We start from the raw sequence: 21,712 nt of genomic DNA, 5'->3' as shown, positions 1-21,712 counted from the left end.
TCCAATCTTCTTGCTCAGAATAATTCTTTGATTGAACCTCCATCATTAATACCCTCTAACATGGAGAATAGTTGAAGAAAGTTTTGAATAACTGTATACGGTTAAAACCGGATGTGGTCCAAACCGGAGAAAGAGAAGGAGTAGGAATATACCGGATGTTACCCGGTCCTTTCCGGGGAAGGGTCTGTATCGGAGTGAAACGAGCCCCTCTTCTCCGTTATCGAAACGGCCAAGTCCGTTGCTCCGAATGTCCGTGGACGTGGTCCGGTATAGCTGTTGCCCCGAGCGACCGTTGGTCCGAATGGCCGTTGCACGTAAGCCACGCGTCAGTAGCGTCCTGCCATGGTCAGCCACCAACCATGCGTGTGTCAGACGGCGCCGTCAGTCTAATCCCACCAAATCCGTTCAGAGCTGTCCTTGTTATTATTTTATTAGTTCACATTGTACGAAGCCCATGGAGGCAACACTATAAATAAGGAGCATCCCCCTCCTTTGTGAGGGTTGGCTCCTTCATGCTTTCTAGGAACACTTGTAATAGAATAGCTTATATATACAATCTTTCTCTTAAATTCTGATCCGGCCAAGGCCATCTTGTTCAAGCTTATATTGCATTCTATCTATCAATCGTTCTCCATTGCTCATAAATACTCATATTCTTAAACGAGTCGCCATCATCAGCCACTTCATCAAAGAACCTTCATACGTGCATTTTCTTTACCCCGCATAGATCAAGACCCAAGCACATATCCTATACCCGCTTATAAATTCAATTGACTTATCCGATTTCGGGGTAAACAGTTTGGCGCCCACCGTGGGGCTAGGATAATAGTTCTTGGTCTTGATTTTTATCAAACTCATCTAAATCGTAACGCCTATGGCTGACGTCGGACAATCTGGTCACGTTAATAACACCGAAATTGTGGCAGAAAATGAGGGGAGCGAGCCACGGGGATTACCAAATCTTGCTGACCCGGACCCCGTTAACTCGAGGGAGGGGCTCAATCGACAAAACACCGTGGATCAAGAGAATGCCGCCCTACCGGCCACTGATCCTCTAAGAACTCATAACTCCGTCACATTGTCTCGGACCCAAAGCCAGAGGGAACCGGAGGCACCGAATGACGGCATTAATTTGCGTCTGATTTTTGAGATGTTGCAGGAACAAAGAGCAGCAATCGCCGAGCAAGGAATGGCGATTGCCCGGTTGCAAAGTGGACAAGGGGAAGCTGGGCCGGAAAAGGCAAAAGGTGCAGTGGAAATTGGAAGGAACGAGCCACGGATGGTCGAGAGTGATGATTCTCGGGCCGGTTCCTCCACCGAGGTCCTGAAGATGCTTGAGACTTTGGCAAAACGGGTGGATTCGACCGAGAAGAGAGTCGAGACATACAATTCTCGGGTGGACCAGATACCGGGGGCTCCACCTTTACTGAAGGGGCCGAATTCGAAAAGGTACGTCCAAAGGCCTTTTCCACCGAGCGCGGCCCCGAAACTGATCCCGAAGAGGTTCAAAATGCCCGACATCCAGAAGTACAACGGCACCACGGACCCGCACGAGCACGTGACTTCATATACTTGCGCCATAAAAGGCAATGATATGGAAGAAGATGAAATTGAGTCGGTATTGCTGAAAAAATTTGGGGAAACTCTGTCGAAAGGAGCGCTGACATGGTATGACCATCTACCCGAGCACTCGATCACTTCGTTCGAAATGCTGGCTGACGCCTTCGTAAAGGCACATGCCGGTGCCATCAAGGTGCAGGCCCGTAAGGCCGACATCTTCCGGATAACTCAAAGGGACGATGAGTTACTAAGGGAGTTCGTGACCCGGTTCCAGAGGGAACGGATGGAATTGCCCCCGGTGCCAGAGGAATGGGCCGCACAAGCTTTCACAAAAGGGCTCAACATGCTAAGCTCGGTTGCCTCGGCCAAGTTGAAGGAGAATTTGCTGGAATACGAGGCCATAACATGGGCCGATGTCCACAATCGGTATGAATCGAAGATTCGGGTAGAGGATGATCAATTCGAGCTCTCCCCGATAAAGCTGAAGGCGGACAGAGGTTTCGAGAAACCGAGGAGGGGTTATGAAGCAAAGTCCGAATCATCTAAAGAAAGATTTCGGCCATACTCGCACCCGGAGCGATCAAATTCCAGGTCGGAAAAGCCAAGGGAAGGCCCGAGCCACTTCTCAGGTCGAGGTAGCAAGCTGGACGCGCGCCCGTTAAATAGCCGGGGTCTCTCGTTCAGAAGCGATACCGGAAGTTCAGCCAGCAATAAAGGCCCTCCAAGGATTTCGGAGTACAACTTCAACGTCAGTACCTCGGATCTTGTCTCGGCCATCAGTCGTATCTCGAATGTGCGGTGGCTGAAACCACTGAAAACAGATCCGGGGCAAGGGGATCCGAGCATGGTTTGTGAATATCACGGGACCCATGGTCACAAGACTGAGGATTGCCGCCATTTGAGAGAGGAGGTAGCCCGGTTGTTGAAAAACGGCCACCTCCGAGATCTATTGAGCGAGCGGGCCAGAAACTATTATAAGGGAAGGGAAGTTCATCAGAGGGTCGAACCAGTTGAACACCAGCATATAATCAATATGATAGTCGGGGGGATTGACATCCCTCGGGTTCCGATAATGAAGAGGACAAAGATTTCCATCATTGGGGAAAAACGTACCCGAGACCATTTACCCGGAGGTTCCATCTCTTTCGACGACGGGGACGCAGAGGGCATCATTCAACCGCACAATGATCTATGCGGTAATTTCGTACTTATCTTTAAGACTAAGGTTAAACGTATTTTGATTGACCCAGGTAGCTCGGCCAACATCATTCGATGGAGAGTGGTCGAACAGTTAGGACTGCTCGATCGGATCGTACCGGCAACCCGGGTACTCAGCGGGTTCAACATGGCAAGCGAAACCACGAAAGGGGAGATCTCATTGCCCGTGAACATTGAAGCCGCCATTCAACAAACTTTGTTCTACGTGATCGAAGGGGACATGAAGTACAATGCGCTATTGGGCAGACCTTGGATACATAGCATGAGGGCGGTACCTTCAACGTTGCATCAATTGCTGAAATTCCCCACCCTAGAGGGAGTGAAAACCATCCGCGGTGAGCAGCCCGCAGCAAAGGAGATGTTCGCTGTAGAGGAATCAGTGCCCCGGCCTAAAGAACCGGCTCGCAAAGAAATGGGTATAACCGGAGGGGAAGCCCCCCAATAGCAATCAAAGAATACCGGGGCGGATCCGGTGTACGGAGAGGATGACTTCGGGATACCCAGGTCTTTTGTAATGCCGGATGACTCGGACGCAACCAAGTCGGCCATAGAGGAACTGGAGCAGATCATTCTGTTCGAGTTCCTACCAGACAGGAAGGTATACCTGGGCACGGGGCTTACCCCGGAGCTCAAGCGCAAATTAATTGAGTTTCTTCGAGCTAACGCCGATTGCTTTGCATGGTCGCACATAGATATGACAGGTATATCACCAGAAATAGCATCACACAAACTCAGCCTAGACGGGCAGTTTTCCCCGGTGAAGCAAAAAAGGAGGCCCATGGCGGAGACAAAACACGCTTTCATCAAAGACGAGGTAACAAAGCTTTTGAATATAGGTTCCATCCGGGAGGTAAAATACCCGGATTGGCTTGCTAACGTGGTGGTGGTGCCCAAAAAAGGTAATAAACTTCGGATGTGTGTCGATTATAAAGATTTAAACAAGGCGTGCCGAAGGATTCATTTCGTTGCCGCACATCGATCGAATGATCGATGCCACTCCGGACATAAAATGTTAAGTTTTCTCGACGCTTACTCCGGGTATAACCAAATCCGGATGCACCCGGAGGATCAAGAGAAAACATCCTTCGTTACCCGTTATGGGACTTACTGTTATAACGTCATGCCTTTCGGATTAAAAATGCCGGTGCAACTTACCAACGCCTAGTTAACAGAATGTTCGAAGAACAAATAGGGAAAACGATGGAAGTTTATATTGATGATATGGTTGTTAAGTCCCTGGAAACAGAGGACCATTTAAAGCATTTGCAGGAAACCTTTGATGTGCTCCGCAGATACAACATGAAACTTAACCCGGAAAAATGTGCCTTCGGGGTAGGGTCCGGTAAATTTTTGGGCTTCATGGTGTCAAACCGGGGAATCGAAATCAACCCGGACAAAATCAAAGCCATCGAGGACATCGAGGTTGTGAACAACATAAAGGGGGTACAAAGGCTCACCGGAAGAATAGCGGCGCTGAGCCGCTTCATATCGAGGTCCTCCGACAAGTGTCACCGTTTCTTCTCCTTGCTCAGGAAGAAGAACGACTTTGTTTGGACACCGGAGTGTCAAGAGGCTTTACGGGAGTTGAAAAGGTATTTGTCTAGCCCCCCGTTACTGCACACACCGAAGGCCGACGAGCCGCTTTTCCTCTACCTGGCTGTCTCCAAAGTAGCGGTAAGCGGCGTTTTGGTCCGAGAAGAATCAGGTACGCAATTCCCTGTCTATTATGTGAGTAGAACTTTGGGAGATGCGGAAGCCCGGTATCCTCATTTGGAAAAGTTGGCATTGGCATTGGTAAGCGCCTCCCAAACCTTATTTTCAATGCCATCCTGTACGTGTAGTGACCACTTACCCTTTGAAAAATATCATGCACAAACCGGAGCTGTCCGGCAGGTTAACAAAATGGGCTGTAGAAATTAGCGGTTACGACATCGAATATAAACCCCGAACGGCCATCAAATCCCAAATCTTGGCCGACTTCGTGGCCGACTTTGCCCCGGTTATGGTCCCCGAGGTCGAGAAGGAACTTCTGCTGACCTCGGGAGGAACCACGGGCATTTGGACTCGCCATATCGACGGGCCTCGAACCTTAAAGGTTCCGGCCGGGAATCGTCCTAAGAGTCCCCCGGGGGATATCATTCGACGGCCGCTAGAACTGCTAAATTGACTAACAATGAAGGCGAGTATGAGGCTATGATTGCAGTTTGGAGCCGGCTCGGAGCGGGAGCCGAATTCATCGAAGCTCGATGCGACTCGCTCTTGGTCGCAAACCAGGTAAACGGTGTTTTCGAGGTCAAGGACGAACGGATGCAGAGGTACCTCGAGAGAACCCAAGTGGTACTTCACCGATTTAGAGAATGGACCGTGCAGCACATACCGAGGGAACAGAACAGCGAGGCCGACGCCTTGGCAAATTTGGGATCCTCGGTCGACGGGGAGGAGATCAACTCCGTACCACACAGTGCACCTATCGAACGCGGCCATAGGAAACGGACATGCAGAGATAAACACAATGGGCCTGACTTGGGATTGGCGCAACAGGTACATCGACTACTTGAGTGATGGCAAGCTCCCGAACGACCCAAAGGAATCGCGGTCATTAAGGACAAAGGCAGCCCGATTTTGCTTGGTAGATGGTCAATTGTATCGACGATCTTTCCTCGGCCCCCTGGCTAAATGTTTGGGCCCCGGCGAACGGAATATGTATGAGAGAGGTCCACGAAGGAACCCGCGGCAACCACCCGTGCCGAAGCTCGGTCCGAAAATCATCAGTGGCCGGTTATTATTGGAATCGGATGGATGAAGACTCTAAGAATTTCGTCCGAAAGTGTGACGGGTGCGAAACACGCCCGATGATTCACCAGCCCGGGGAGTTACTGCACTCGGTGGTCTCGCCCTGGCCTTTCATGAAATGGGGAATGGACATCGTGGGCCCGTTGCCACCGGCACCAGGTAAGACCCGTTTTATTTTGTTTATGACTGACTATTTCTCTAAGTGGGTTGAAGCGTGCCTTTGAAAAATCGAGAAAAAGAAGTTATCAACTTCATATGGGATCACATCATCCGCCGATTCGCATCCCCGCCGAGATAACTTGTGATAACGGCCCTCGTTCGTGGGGCAAGGTCAATAGTTTCCTCGAAGGTTTGAAGATCAAGAAAATCGTATCAACCCCGTATCACCCATGCGCGAACGGACAGCGAGTAATCCACGAACAAAACAATAATCCAAAATCCGAGGAAAAGACTCAAGCATCGAAGCACCATTGGAGAGACGTATTGCCGGGAGGTGCTTGCGGGCTTACGTAACCACATCCAAATCAAGCACCGGTGAAACTCCATTTTCGTTGGTTTACGGGGCCGAAGCCCTTATCCCCGTAGAAGTCGGTGAACCGACTCTCCGTTTCGTGTATACCACCGGGGAGTCGAACGAGGAAGCCATGGTCGTGAAGCTTGACCTCGCGGATGAGCTACGCGAAATGCGCGTCTATCCGCATAGCGGCCCAAAAGCAGAGAATGGAAAGATACTACAACCGGAGATCGAGCCTTCGGCATTTCCGAGTTGGGGACTTAGTGCTCCGAAAGGTTACCTTGCACACCAAGAACCCCAACGAAGGAAAGCTTGGTCCGAACTGGGAGGGCCCATACAAGATAACCGGTATAACGGGCAAAGGATCGTACCAGTTAGAGTCAATGGACGGGCAGCGTCTGCGCAACAACTGGAACGTGGCCCATCTAAAGAGATACTACTGCTAAGGTATGGCCTCCCCATGATCTCTTGTTAACTTTTTTTCCTTTTTTCTTTCCCTCTTTTGCAGAAAGTCAAGAATGGGGCAAAATTAGGATCTAGATCTGAAAACGCGTGTTGCACTCTTTTCCTTAGTACGGTTTTGTCCCGAAATGGGTTTTCCGACAAGGTTTTTAATGAGGCAACAAGTACAACGTGTTACCGAACAAATGCAAAGAACGCAACAAAGCACTCACCCGACCTCGAGGCTCGGATCAGTGCTGGGGGAGTACCATGCCCACACCGAAGATGACACCAATCAAAGTAGACGGGAAGACCCAACATTTGCTACGGCAAAACAAAGGCCCGGCTACCGGCCATAGCCTCCAATGTAAGGACCAAACGATCATAATGAATCGTGTCCCATCCAAAATTTGCTACGGCAAAGTAAGGCCCGGCCACCGGCCACAGCCTCCAATGTAAGGACCAAACGATCACAACGAATCGTGTCCCATTCTTTACATTTGCTACGGCAAAGGAAGAAAGAGTCAAAACTCTCATATGTACAAACGTTTTACAAAAGCAAAATTGTCAAAAGCTGTCAATGTTTTCAGCAACTTCCCGTTAAATTGTACTCTACAAAATAGCAAAGGCAATCGACCAAAAACTCGATAAGACTCCCAAACGGGGGCTGCCACTTTGTTAGCCAAGGCCAAAAGACACCGGCCCGAAATAGAGCCGAAGAAAAATGTCGAATCTAATAAAACGGTCCTCGAAATTCGGAGACAACCGAACCCTCGAAGAATCGGACAAAATCTAAACGGGCATGATGAATCAATGACCACGAGTCACCTTGTCCCGAAAACGGACCAACGATCGCAGCAAAAATAATGACAAACATTTGAACAAAGAAGCAGGAAAGATGCACTTTTCATTTATACAACGGATGTTCTTTACATCAAAAGAAAAATAAAAGTCCCATGAAGGCAAAAAAATAAAAATAAAAAATAAAAATAAAAAGATAGATGCCAAAATATTGGCCCTGCACTATCCGGCATGACCGGAGGAGGATGAATGTTCGGACTCTGTCCGCTCGGAGTCGTCTGACTCGGACCCGAGAGCACGGTTAGCCTTCTCCTCCATTCCTTTGGCTTCAAGTATCAAGGCCGGAAGATCCTCAAAACCGTGCTCAACTTGCTCGGGGCGAGACGCCGAGACTTCCACTTCTCGTACTCAAAGAACAATAGCGGTATGAGTCTCGGCCGCCTCCACTCTTTTCCAAGTTTCCTCTAAATCGGCCTCAGCCTTGGCCAGTGCGGCTTCCAAATGAGCCCGGTTTCTCTCGTGGTCATCTCTCATATGGTTGGTCACATCCAGCTCGGCCTTAAGGCTGTCATTAGCTTTAATCGCCTCCTCGAGCTCAGTTCTAAAGCCCTCATATATCCGGGCCCGCTCCTCGGCTTTTTCCTCGAATACCCTGCTGCGCTCTTTGAACAAAGCAGCCTCAGACTCGAGCCGCCGGTTCCTCTCGGACAAACCCGTAGCATCGGCCTTCACCGAATCCAGCTCCCCCCGCGAAGTCGGGAAACCGTGCCCTCGAGTTCATCCAACCGCATAGAGAATTGGGTTTTATCCCGCAAGAGCGATCTTGTCGGCCTCGAGGTTCCGATTATAATCGGTCATGGCAGCCAGATCACTCTTCAAACGGCGGTTTTCCTCCTTGACCGCATCAAGCTCGGGGCGAAGGTTGGCCAGCACGGCCGCCCGTTTAACTTCTCCCTCCTTCTCCCGAAGAAGGTGTTTATATTTCTCTGTTTCTCGGCCCTGGGCATCGAGTTGGCCCCGAAGATCGTCCATCTCATGTTGGGCACGGTGAAGGCCTCATTGACCAAAGACCACGCTCTGCGGATGAAACGAACCGAAAAACTTAGGCAAAGAAAAGATGGCACTCTGAGAATAAAATGAGCAAAAGTGGCTAAAAATCTTACCCGGTTGCCCGCATGCATGCCCTCGTTAATAAGGCACTGCCAAGAGACTCCGGTCATTTTGCGTCTGTCCGAATCTGAGATGAGGGGACGTAAATAGCTCGCCACGCCCACCGGACGAGAGAAGCTACAGTCCTCGGGGACGGTGACTACATCGCCGATCGGGTTCTCCTTGGCTCCACGCTCGGGGCCGGAAAAATATTCACCAAACTGTCCCTGGCGCCAGACTCGGAGGCCTGATCGGCCGGTCTCGTGGCCCGAGGAATAGGAAGGTGGCCGAAGCCCGCTGTTTCGCAAGTGGTGGGAGGAGTCCCCGAGAACATATCGTCAAAATCATCCACACACAGGGCCGGGGTGGATGAACTTGGAGCAGCCTCAATGTTTTTGGCAAGGCCGGGGCTCCGCAAATCACGGCTTGTGCTCATACCCGGGAGACGGACCAACGCTTGTAGGGGCTTCGATCTCCGGTTCTATAGCTGCCCTTTTACCGGCCTCAGCAGCAATCGCTTCTCCGGGTTTTTTCCTTTGCAGGGGAGTGTCTTCCGAAGAAGTTTCGCCTGAAATGTCGACAAAGTCAATCGACCGAAGAGGAACTGGTGAAAGTATTTCTTCCGCACCTGAAAAAGGAGCAGGAACAGACTCGACTTCGGCAGATGGGGGAGGGGGCGGGACGAAGACCCTCCTCCTCCCATCGGGGGCAACGGAGGGGACCGAGCCGACTCTCCGAACGATGATGTCGGCTCGCCTCTTCCCTCGGAGGCCGGGCAACGCTCCTTGCTTTCTTCCTTTTTCGTGCTCGGCGACTTTTCGGAAGTCCTTTTCTTTTTGCGAAAAGATCGTCGAGAACACGGGAAGAACCCGCCGTGTTAAACTCGGATGGCGGTGCGGATGAGCGGTTCCCGATTCGGCCTCGAGGCCACCGAGCCCTTGGGCAAACCCGAAAGGCAAAAAGCGAGCGAAGGTTGCGGATTTAAAGGGCCACGGGCGTTGCGTGGAAAACACAACAACATGAAAGGCAATAAAAATATTACCATGGTTTTGCGCCATCCACCGCCGCGAGACAAGTGAGCCCATGTTCGATTCTCATAAGTGGTGCCGGGCAGAGGAGAATTAATTTTGCGGTGACCCATTCGCTCAGATCGCGAATAACGGGAGGAACGTATCCGTTGGCTAAATAAAAGCAGAGAGAAAGCAATGAGACAACGAGATCGAAGAAGGACAAAAGAATGACTAAATGCGTAAAAATAATTGCCCAAAGATCCGAACTTACGCTTATCGTTCCATCTCTCCGGGAAGGGCATGTAGTCAGCGGGGATGACGTCCTCAGTTTTTACTCGGACATATCGCTCCAACCGCATGTCCCCTCGTCCCGGTCTTCGTCCATCTTCGAGAAGAAAGGATTCCGCCGCGCTGGACAAGTTTTATTACGCCGCCCCGAAGACCCTCGTGGGAGTACGGGCGTATCAAGTGGGGCCGACCGTAAACTCCTTCTCGGCGTTGTTGGCTAATAATCGGAGACACGCAACGACCCTCCGGGACGATCGGGACGATCCGTGCCAAAGTCACACCGTAGGTCCCGACACATATCAAGAATGACCGGATCGATCGGGGGATCGATTTTGAGGGTAAAAGGGTAGGTATATACGAACAAGAACCCTTCTCGGTGATCGCGGATAGATTCGTCCGAGCCCGGTGCAAAACCCATACGGGGCGGTGTCCCATCCCAATCGGCCCGACTACATCGAGTTTCTCCTCGGTAATCGATGAAGGGTATCGCCTCACATCGTATCCTCTGTCCGAAACAGAGGACGGCTTGTCGACCTCGAGATCCTTGTTAAAACTGAACTTGGCCGGTATAATATCCGAAGCGGTGAGCTCGGTTCTATCTTCGGAGAAAGGAGTCCCGGATCCCGGTGACGTCGGTGGAGCATCATGGGAAGTAGATTCGGACATCTTGGAAGTATGAAAGAAAGGGGATTCGAAAATAGAACTTGAGGAAAGTGAAGAAACTGGCGAGATCAGGGATGGCGAAACAGCGACGCTCGAACCAAAACACTTGAGAAAATGACGGCAAAGTCGATTCTTTTTTCACAAAATATGAAGCGGTGGATCAAACAGCGAGTCAATGAGAAGACGATTGTTTATGGGGAAGACGAAAGAACGCAGAAATAAGGAGGAGTTGAGGAAGAACGAAGCGTAAAAGTGGTAGAATGAAGGGGTAAAGGGCCTTATATAGGCATGGAAGAGGAACGGTTACCGAGGACGACCAATCAGATCTCGCCACGTGCCCCGTTATTAATGAGAAGCGACTCGAAACGACTGGTAAAAGGCGGTTGACAGGGGCCGACCATTCGAGGAAAGACACGTGGCCGATAAAAGGGGAAGCGTTACATATTGGTTCCCGCCAAAATACGGAAATAAGAACGAGCTGGCCGAATCACCGGTTTCGAAAATTATTCACTCCCCGTTATTCCGATGGATCGGCATGACGAGAAGTGAGGGGCTATCTGTATACGGTTAAAACCGGATATGGTCCAAACCGGAGAAAGAGAAGGAGTAGGAATATACCGGATGTTACCCGGTCCTTTCCGGGGAAGGTCTCAGACGGAGTGAAACGAGCCCTCTTCTCCGTTATCGAAACGGCCAAGTCCGTTGCTCCGAATGTCCGTGGACGTGGTCCGAGTATAGCCGTTGTTGCCCCGAGCGACCGTTGGTCCGAATGGCCGTTACACGTAAGCCACGCGTCGCAGCGTCCGCCATGGTCGCAACCACCAACCATGCGTGTGTCGACGGCGCCGGCCTAATCCCACCAAATCCGTTCGTAGCCGTCCTTGTTATTATTTTATTAGTTCACATTGTACGAAGCCCATGGAGGCAACACTATAAATAAGGAGCATCCCCCTCCTTTGAGGAGGTTGACTCCTTCATGCTTTCTAAGAACACTTGTAATAGAATAGCTTATATATACAATCTTTCTCTTAAATTTCGATCCGCCAAGGCCATCCTGTTCAAGCTTATATTGCATTCTATCTATCAATTGTTCTCCATTGCTCATAAATACACATATTCTTAAACGAGTCGCCATCATCGCCCACTTCATCAAAGAACCTTCATACGTGCATTTTCTTTACCCCGCATAGATCAAGACCCAAGCACATATCCTATACCCGCTTATAAATTCAATTGACTTATCCGATTTCGGGGTAAACAATAACCACTAAGACTCATTTGAAGCTTCAATTCGAAACCTATTAAAATTTAATAGTTGTTTTTTGCGTGAGTATGGTTGGATTTCGCTAAAAATACCTACACGGAAAATCTTACAAATTTGAAGAAGATTGGAGGTGTTTAGGAGTTAGAGTTTGTAGCTGAAATCGAGTTGGAAATACGTCACTGCAACTACATGCATATATCACAGATAGATATACAGGGGATACATATGCGCGAGGTATATGTAGATATACATGTAATATACAGAATATATACACCCCTTTAAAAATCCACATAATTATCACACAACCTCTGCCACACCATCACAAACAAACACTAAAACACCATTCGAACAAAGATAAAATAAGAAGAAAATTTCCTCAAATGCACTCCTCCACATCAATTTCCTCAACAGCTTCGTTAGGCAAATCATTGATCCAAAACCCCAAAATGGCTAAAAACAACTATTTGGAGGTGCGTTAATTTCCATTTCTTAATGTCTTAAAATAATTTATACAACTTTATGACTTTCAATAATTCATATCCACTAAATTATTCGAATTTTAAAGTTTAATGTAACAGTTTCTCTATAAAACTACATTTTTCAATTACTACTTACAATATCCTGACCCCATAATTTAAATATAATTGAAGTGAAGAGTTGAACTCCAAAGATGAAGATTTAAGTTACATGGGAACAATTTTTTTTTTCCTTCAAATTCTCTGAGAAAAAGAGATCATGTTGTAATTTCTCCCTTTTTCTAACTTGGAATATAATGGCCTTATATATGTGCCATTTTGAGACTACATCGACAATAAGCAAGCCAAGCTTTGGCGAAATGTAGTTGTACTACTTTAAAGATATGAAAGCCAAAGATCATATGAAAATCATGATGGAGGGCAGGTTGATGAGGCAGATTAAGGAAAAAGACCGTCACTCTTCTAGACTGGTAAACTTTCGAATATAGGGTACGATACCTACTTCAGCCAAATGTCACATCGAAAAGCAAAGTATTATACAAAACACAAGTTCATATGATAGGCACGTTTTTGGGCTCGATATGTCGTGGAACTATAAAATTATACTATGTTATCACTGAGTCGAGCATGAGGGGCTTGGACAATACTTAGTAGAAGTTAGAGAAAAAGAGTTTCTAAGTTGAAATTTGAAAAGAGCATTCGAAAGTTGAAGCATATTTGAACATAAACTTTACATGGAAATAAAGGGGAAAATTATTTATGGCCCAATGAATACATTTTTAGTGGATTCTCTTATGACAGTCCAAGATCAATCTTGGTCCTCTAAACCATGCAAGGATTACAATATAACACCAATTGGTAGCTTAGAGTATCAACGTTAAGCACAAGGCTAATGTCAATACTAATATTGTACAATAAACATGTATGAAAATTCAGAAGGAAATCAACTATAGGAATATTACTATATTCATTTAGCACAAGATCTCAATTTTCAATAGTTGTATGACTGTCAAATCCCCTATCACCACAGCCACAGGAGGTGAAAAACTGGGTGAATGGATTTTAAAAAATAAAATAAAAAGTTGTATGACATAAAGCTTGCTTGTTTCAGAAATATAGAATGAACCAAAGAGAGAATTATATTCCCAATTCTAAATTCTCATTATTCTGTGTTACATTAATGTGAAATTTTAAACTTTTTTTTCATGAAGTAACAAAAAAAACAAAATACCCTGACCCTTTATGTGTTCACGAACCTGCAGGTCTTCCTGACTTCACCATTCACGTAAGTCTCGGGGTTCGTAATGTTTCCCAGTTTCACCATAGACTCCGCGAATTGCTCGAAAAACGCAATCGGATCTGCAGCATATTTCTCAACAAGTTTCTTTGTTTGAATTCCTAGGAAACTTGAATAAAGTTGTTGGTCAGAATTGATGAGTCCTTCTCCTCTAAGCAAAACATGGTAATAAGAATTGTCAAATAAATTGGGTGTGACATAGTCCATGTCTGTTTCATTGTTGTCTGATTCAGTTCCAATAGGAGGGCATAGTGATTTCAAATTTTTGAGGTATGATTGAGAAATTGGATTTAATGAAGTTGTCATTGGGAAATCACCATAAATTCTCTTCTTGAAATTCACACAACGAGCCTTCCCAATTGTGTGCGAACCTGCCAATTTTTAGCAAGCAAAAAACCAAGATCTTGTGTTATAATGTTTCTTAATGAAAAGTGGTCATCAAACTCAAAATAAAGTGAGGAGTTTTGTGGTAGGTTGATGACTAACATCTAATTATGATGAATCGAATATTAAACTTAAATTAATCGAAACAGATCATACAATTAATTTATATAACTGACGTCAACTAATTTAGAAGACATAGTATTTCATAGGGAATGTTGACCACTCCAATAGTCTCTATTTTGTTTTTTTGGCCTTGAAGATGTGACAAAATCAATTGAAAATGAAAATTCTGACTTTGTCAGTTGTCACTAAAGAAAGTTGTCATTTTGCAAATTCATGCTGTTTATATTTTATGTTTTCAAGTGACTTTTTTCTTGGTAGTTTTATCTTTGTTTGTTCCATTTTGCCCTTATGTATAAAATTTCGACTTGTGATAATAGATTTCCCCTATAAGATCATCCCTTGATTAAAAAGAAATTTTTTAACTCCGGCCACCTAAGTTTGACAAAACAATGTCAACTTCGAACCTCAACATGGAAGTATGGTGAGGTATTAGGTAGGCAATTAATCAACATAACATTTCTAATCAAATAATACAAATATTCTCCAGACCCCAAGATAGGCATAAGGTCTGCGTACATCCTATCCTTTCCAGATCCCAGAACTACACATAGTATGTTGTTGTTGTATTCTCCAGAGGCTTCATAAGATTGCGGTCAAATTGATCCATCGATTGGTTATAAAAATTCATTTATGACATTTGATGTAAGAAACTATAGAAGTTGCATAATTAAAGCATGTGATGATACAATCATGAATGATGCAGAATGGTTAAAAAAGGACTTAATTTACCAGAAAGAGCAACCATATCAGTGACAGAAAGTCCTTGTGAGATAAACTTAGAAATAATAGAAAGAAGGCCTTCATCAGCAGTTGGTAGATTTGTGTCAGCTAAGGCATATCCTGCCTTTATTGAGTCTTTTCTGCCTAATGGAACATCCCAATAAGGTCCTCCAACCTGCCACCAACAACAAACATATTATATTTATTAGTACAACTTATCTTACTCCTATAATAAAATTTAAACGGATATAACTTCTGTGCACCGACAATGTATTGTATTTTTGTACCATAATAGAAAGTTGACCTTCATTAATATTCATAACAAGTTTAATATAGTAACTTAAAAGGTAAGATGCATAATCTGTTGGTGACAGAGTAAGAGATCTAGTAAAGGGATTAAAAGAAATACAAGAATGACGCATTTGGATATGAATCTGCGACTTAAAGTAATTTTAAACTCACCTTACCACTGCATTAAAAGTTTCTCTTATATCAAGGAAATTCAATAGTCTATACATAAATAAAAAAATTAAAATTTATTTATACCCTATTTGTGTATGATAGTTTTTCATCGAAGGGGATGAATTGAATCACCTTCCCAAAAAGATGGCTTCGCCGTTGGAAACCGCTATAACCAATTAAATTGCATTGATAGTGTAAATTGATATTGATGTGTATAATTAAAAGAGGTAACATAGCGATTAGCTTATCTACGTAATTCGCGCTTGAGAACATGTGCATAATTTTTTTTTGAAAATTTTAGTCGAGAATGTCTTATAGGAGCACTCAATCGAAACAAGCCGGAATTCGAGTGTTTGAATAAAATTTGCTAGCAAGTCTAAGGGACTGTCGTTGTATTCAGCCTAAATAAGGAACATAATTACAATTTTATATCTAATATCAAAAACACAATACTTACGAGAAGAACAAAGATCTCTCTGGCAGCTATAGTAAGAATATCAGCACAAGAAACAATTCCAGGGCACTCTGATTCAAGCCTGTTTTTAATTCTATCAATAATTCTGAATCCTTTCAATGCATTCTTGTTGTTGGCTGCATTCTTTTCTCCTTGTAAAGTCACTGTATCTTCCAATAGTACCGAACCATCACAACCCTGAAAAAATTCATTTCAGTTTATGTGATACACTTTCATTTTTCTAGCTAAAATGACCCTAGTCAGGGAATTTTGCATGTTAGCATTGAATTTTGTCACTAGTAAATGCATATTTTCTTGTCGTGAAATAATTATCTTTATCCTCCCATTTTTATCATTAATGAGACATTTTTAACTACGTTAGTTTATAACGTGTTTAAGGAGATTGCAACAAATTTATAGTCATATAAATAGTATGACATAGTATTTAAGATCACATGTTTCAAAAGCTTTCGTTTCAATTTAAACTCCATGCCGATTCAAATTATATCACATAAATTGAAACGGAGGCGATATATTTTCTTTTTTCTTTCAAATTCACTCTTACTACTCCAATTAGTTGAGTGTTGTAACTAGGTGAGACATTTAAGACAGATAAATCACATTTTAGACAAATACTCTTACAATTAAAGTTTTAAATGTTTTTCTTTAAAGGTGTACAAAAACTTTAAAAGACAAGATAATTACATGAATTGGATGTAGTATTAATTTTACCTGAACAAAGCAGTCATGGAAATGTAATCTCAATATCAAAGCAGCATTACGAGGATCAGAAAGACAGGCACATTCCATTTCTTTCCTCACAATTTCTAGCACAGAAGGACAAGTTGATTTATAGTAATCCAAATTTAAGTGTGGATCACTAATTCCATACAAGCTGCTAATTAAACATATGCTGAGTACCAAAACCAAGCATTCCAAAATTATAATTCTCGAATTAAGAGAATGATTAGAAGCCATTTCCTTTTGCTTTGGTAGTAGTTTTTTGAAGCTAGTTGCATTTTAAAAAAGATGATTAAGACACTGAGTTATATAGTATAACAAAAGGAAGTTAACTTAGGATTTTGGAGAATTGGAGGTTATTTTCTTAGTCACATGTCGGGTAATTCCTTGTGTTTTTAGTACACGTTTGTAGGCATTTAAATAGTCAAGAGAAGATGGAACTAATATTAGAGTGGTTGGTGTGAGTTTCCTAAACCAAAATTACTAAATAATAAAATGAGATATATAAATCAAAAACTTGTGGCTTTTTATGATAGAGTTTTGTACGCATAGTTTTGGCAAGCGACCAAACCCAATGTCTTTCCAAAGAACAAGCCATTGTTTGATCCCTTCAACTTTGCTGAGAATACATTTGCAAATGTCAAACTTTTTTATGATGAACAAATGTAATTTTATTTTCTTGGACTAAGGGATGTATTATTTCTAGGAAATTTCTTTAATCCTTTTGTTTTAATTTTTTTTTCCCACTGCGAAACTTTTCTTATTTTTATCTGTCACAGTTTGAGTTGAAACCAAAATGTCACCACTAGATCGGCTAATAGTTTAACTCAAGTCAATACTTTAGACTCTAATTTTATAAGGTACTCCCTCCGGATAAAAAAAAGAGTCCACTTAGCCTTTTATTTTTTTATAAAAAAAAAGTCCACTTAGCCTTTTATTTTTTTATAAAAAAAAGTCCACTTAGCAAATTAAGAAAGAATTAACCTTATTTTTCCATATTTGCCCCTATTAAGTGTTATATGATCAAATCCCAATGCCTATTTAATTAGGGGGTAGTTTAGTCAAATTACCTATTTTTGTCTAGAAGTTAATATTTTCTTAACGTCCACTTAGCAAATCAAGAAAGAATTAACCTTGTTTTTTCATATTTGCCCCTATTAAGTGTTATATGATCAAATCCCAATGCCTATTTAATTAGGGGGTAGTTTAATCAAATTACCTATTTTTATCTAAAAGTTAGTATTTTCTTAACGGGTGTGCAAATGGCTAAGTGGACTTTTTGATCCGGATGGAATAGTAGATTAGTAATATATCCAGTTTTTAATTTCCTTAAATGCCCCTAAAACCTTAATATTAAAGGGTTTATGTGAGGGCCCTTTTGTCTTTTCACAAAAATCTTTTTTCCCTCCCTCCTCTTTCACATATGGAAATATTCCTCTCCCTCCTTTAGGCGATGGAAATGGTAGAGCATTTCTACATTTCAAAGAACAATAAAAGAAGAAGTTGATTGAGGAAAATAAACTGAGGAACATTTAAGTTGGTTCCTTAAGATTTCATCTCTTGAATTTTCACATCATTATTTATTAATCCTTCCATTTTTGTAGCCTGAAAGTCAATTAGTGCTCGTTGTTTATTTTCCCATCGGAAAGCAATGAATTAGCGATTCTTCATTTCTGCAGTTAAGAGTAATATCTGTCGTCACTGTGCTTCCAATAGAGGTCTATTTTTAAGAAAATTGTTGCATAGATAATAACTTACTTATTCTAAAAGAAAATAAAAAACTTCAAAGCTCTAGCTTGCACCAAAAATGTGAAGAATCGTGGTGACTGAAGATTTTGCTGTGAAAATGGGGCTGAATTGCAGGAGGCACCCACGAATTGAGAGGGAAAGATGGGTTAGCTTTAGCTCTTGAGATAGAAAGACAAAATACCCATTTTACTAATATGTTGGCTATATATTTTTAGGGGCATTTAAGGAAAACAAAAAATGGTGCATAGCTATCCTATAACCTTCATGTTATAGGTTAGCAAACCCTCCCCCCCGCCCCCAGCAAACCCCCCCCCCCCACCCACACACACACACATATATTAGAAATGAATAATTACGATAAAAACAGTCATTCATTCACCGATTCTAGATTTTGGATTCATTTCACCCCAAGAAGGCTCCTCAATATGGTTCTTCGAATCCCACGTCTAGAGTGAGTCTTACAACCTCTTTTAATGATGCTTCAATTTTATAAGGAGATAATGGTAAAAAACATATCTAAAGTATCATTTTTTTGTGAGTTCTCTTCTTAAATTATTATGTGTTTGTGCTTCCTACCTAAATTATCACAAACTATTTATCAAAACACACCTCGACTAGTATCTGATGGTGCATGGTGTACATTCTCTTATTTTTTGTTTGTTTAAAACTGGTGCCAAATGGACTCCACGAGGATAATTAAAGGATTTAATTGAAAAAGTAAAAACAAATTAAGAGATAATGGTCAAAAACACATATGAAGTATCACTTTTTTGCGAGTTTCCAGTACCATAAGATACTAGTCGAAGTGCGTATTGATAAATAGTTCGTGATAGTTCAGGTGTGTTTTGATGATTAGATGGTAATAATTTAGGTAGGAAACACAAAAATCTGATAGTGCAGATAGAAAACTCACAAAAAATGATACTTGAAGTGTGTTTTTCACCATTATCTCTTTTATAAGTGCTAATTATGTTACTGTAGTTTTCTCGGGCTCTAGTTTGTGTATCTGCCAATTCAATTTTTTTGGCCAAACGGGTGGGCGGGTGGCTGGTCCTGATTCGAAGCTATAAAGACTTCCAACTCAGTTGTTTGTCATGGAAATTTGCTCAACTTAGATATTGCAATTTCTTCAAGGGTAGCAAAAGATCAAAGTAACACGTTATTCTTCCAATGGATTTCCTTTACGGACAAGAATACTTGTTTTCCTCACATTTTGCCAGAATTTCGTTGTCTAGAAAATACGAGATGGATCATTTAGTCATACAGTCATAATCTTGAAGCACAAGATAAAAATGAATTATTGCCTAAATCTAGTGATGCAATAAAAAAAAATCCATTATTAGTGTCGCTTCTTTAATGCGAAAATAACAGGGTGTGGCTATCACAAATTTTAATGGCCCAACTTTTCAGCATTCGACCTGAAATACACTTTAAGCCCAACATATTAATCCCTAAGTTATGGGATAACTACATAGCATAACTAACATTACTACATATTTATATTTAGTAGCTATAGTTTAAAATAATTACATTCCATAGCTAATAATTATATGTTAAATACAACTTATAGCTATATATATATACAAAGTAAAATACCCTATCATCACATTATTTACTTCCAACTCAATCCTCCCATCTCTCTCTCTCCCCTCTTCCCCACCCCTGCTCTGCCGCCGGCCACCACAACCTTTCTCCCAAGAAACTTTTACGGTCAGATCCGGTCAGATCTTGGCGGACCGACCGGATGTACATCAGATCTTCACCGATTGGCCTCTTGTCCTTCTCCGGCGAACTTTGACGGGCAGATCTTGGCCGGATATAAATCAGATCTTCATCGATTAGCCTTCCATCCTTCTCCGGCGAACTTTGACGGTCAGATCTGGTCAAATCTTTGCCGGATCTGACCGCACATACATCAGATCTTCACCGTCGACAAGTGTTGCTTTGTCAGAGTCTAGCCGATGGTTTATTTTCCGGTCAAATTCCGGTACCGGATCTGAAAAATCACGTTTCTTTTTCAGTGTATTCATTAATTTTTTAGCATACAATTCATTGTATTCATCAATTTTTTTTCGTATTTGTTGTATATTTACCGTGTATACAATGTTTTTCGCTTGTATTTGTTAATTTTTTTGGTGTATCTATGTTGTATACGTATTTTTCACTGTATCGTTGTATACATATCGGAAAATATGATGTATTTGTGTAATTATTGGTGTATATGTATTCGATTTTTTTTTTTACTTGTTGTATTCATGAATAAAATAAGCCAATTTATGAATACGTATAATTATTTCATGAAAGTACAAAGGGGAAAAAAATTATTTTAGTCATGAATACAATAAAAACAAAAATTGAATAATAAAAAAAATGAATACAAAGTAAATAAAAAAGTAGTTACGGTGTAAATAAAGAAATGTTCTTACGCAGATTTTTAACCCTTAAAATGTAGTTATTTATGAAATTTTCCCATAGCCAAACACAAAAATCACACCCTTGCTCTCCTCTTTTAGCTGCCTCACTTTCTCTTCATCTCTCATGCTTCTCCTACTCTTTTCGACTTCTCGCTTCTTTAACCTACTAGCAATTACTACCACACACTCTCTCCCAGTTCTATAGCGAAACCGGCACACCGTCTTCTTTTTCCCCACTTTTTTTTATTGGATCTTCTCTTCTTTAATTTCACTTAGATGCAAAAAATGGCTATCTACTCTAGATAATTTCAATCCCAAGTACAGTGGTGGTTGATGCTTGTTTTTTTTTTTTTTTTTGCCATCTATTCTCAGATCTGGTATTGCATAATACATTTTCTTGGAAGAATTTTAAGAGGAGATGAGAGATGGAGGAAAACAATGATCATTATTGAAGAAGATCTATCTTTTTCCGGCTGAGTTTATCAGTTCTTCAGTGCTCCTTCATTTATACATTGTGTAATTAGTTTATAATAATTATATAACATGTGTATAATTAATGTGTATACATTATACACTTGAGTATAGATTTATTATACACAAGTTATACAAAAAAAAAAAAAAAATGGACGTGAAGGGTTACGGAGGCTACAGTGAGTATTGACAAAAGTAAAAATAATATGTATATATTGTATTAAAAGAGTATATAAGCTCTTTATAATGCCTATATATGAGTTGTATTATAGCATATAATGCATACATGCAGTGCATATACAACTTATAACTTGTAGATAAAGTGATCAATTAGTATATCTTGTTTATATAAAGTGTATAATCTTTCTTTCACAGGACATTATATTCCCCCTCTTTCTTTCTCTCCCTTTTAGGTTTTGTTTTCTTAACTAGCTAGATTGGTGTGAGGTTAGGCCTGAACCCTACGGGGTCGTTTGGTTGCTAGTCGAAATAGTCCCGGGATTATAATCCCGGGACTAATTTATCCCATATAGTGGGATTATTTTATACCATCTAAAAGATGGTATAAAATAATCCCAAGATAATGGGTTAAGAAGGTATAAGGTGGGCTATTCCAAATATTTTTTTTTATACCACGTTTGGTACAAGGTATAAATTTATTCCGGGATTATTTTATACCTTATACCAAACGAGGTATAAAAATTAGCGCTGGGATAACCT

The 21,712-nt window shown here is 42.3% G+C and overlaps 2 protein-coding genes across 2 annotated transcripts; one reads left to right on the top strand and one right to left on the bottom strand.

The window, feature by feature from the left end:
• Nucleotides 1–874: 874 nt before the first annotated feature.
• Nucleotides 875–3,223, top strand: LOC132061418 (uncharacterized). Its single transcript, XM_059454245.1, has one exon. The coding sequence runs from the start codon at nucleotides 875–877 to the stop codon at nucleotides 3,221–3,223; it is 2,349 nt and encodes a 782-aa protein (XP_059310228.1).
• Nucleotides 3,224–13,293: 10,070 nt separating this feature from the next.
• On the bottom strand, nucleotides 13,294–16,644 carry LOC132060834 (peroxidase 11-like). Its single transcript, XM_059453742.1, has 4 exons — nucleotides 16,350–16,644; nucleotides 15,617–15,815; nucleotides 14,711–14,869; nucleotides 13,294–13,845 (listed from the first exon to the last, which is right to left on the bottom strand). The coding sequence occupies exons 1-4, from the start codon at nucleotides 16,593–16,595 to the stop codon at nucleotides 13,418–13,420; spliced, it is 1,032 nt and encodes a 343-aa protein (XP_059309725.1). The 5' UTR covers nucleotides 16,596–16,644; the 3' UTR covers nucleotides 13,294–13,417.
• Nucleotides 16,645–21,712: the final 5,068 nt, after the last annotated feature.

This window comes from Lycium ferocissimum, chromosome 6 (genome assembly GCF_029784015.1).
Source record: "Lycium ferocissimum isolate CSIRO_LF1 chromosome 6, AGI_CSIRO_Lferr_CH_V1, whole genome shotgun sequence".
Classification (NCBI taxonomy): Eukaryota; Viridiplantae; Streptophyta; class Magnoliopsida; order Solanales; family Solanaceae; genus Lycium; species Lycium ferocissimum.
This window is presented reverse-complemented; position numbering and strand designations above follow the sequence as displayed.

Bases quoted from the DNA above. Each gene is read 5' to 3' on its own strand.
- LOC132061418 (XM_059454245.1), top strand. From the start codon at position 875: ATGGCTGACGTCGGACAATCTGGTCACGTTAATAACACCGAAATTGTG.
- LOC132060834 (XM_059453742.1), bottom strand. From the start codon at position 16,595: ATGGCTTCTAATCATTCTCTTAATTCGAGAATTATAATTTTGGAATGC. The intron at 14,870-15,616 runs GTATTGTGTTTT...GGCAGGTTGGAG, and splicing joins GATCTTTGTTCTTCTCGTAA to GACCTTATTGGGATGTTCCA. The intron at 13,846-14,710 runs GTAAATTAAGTC...AAAAATTGGCAG, and splicing joins TGATATGGTTGCTCTTTCTG to GTTCGCACACAATTGGGAAG.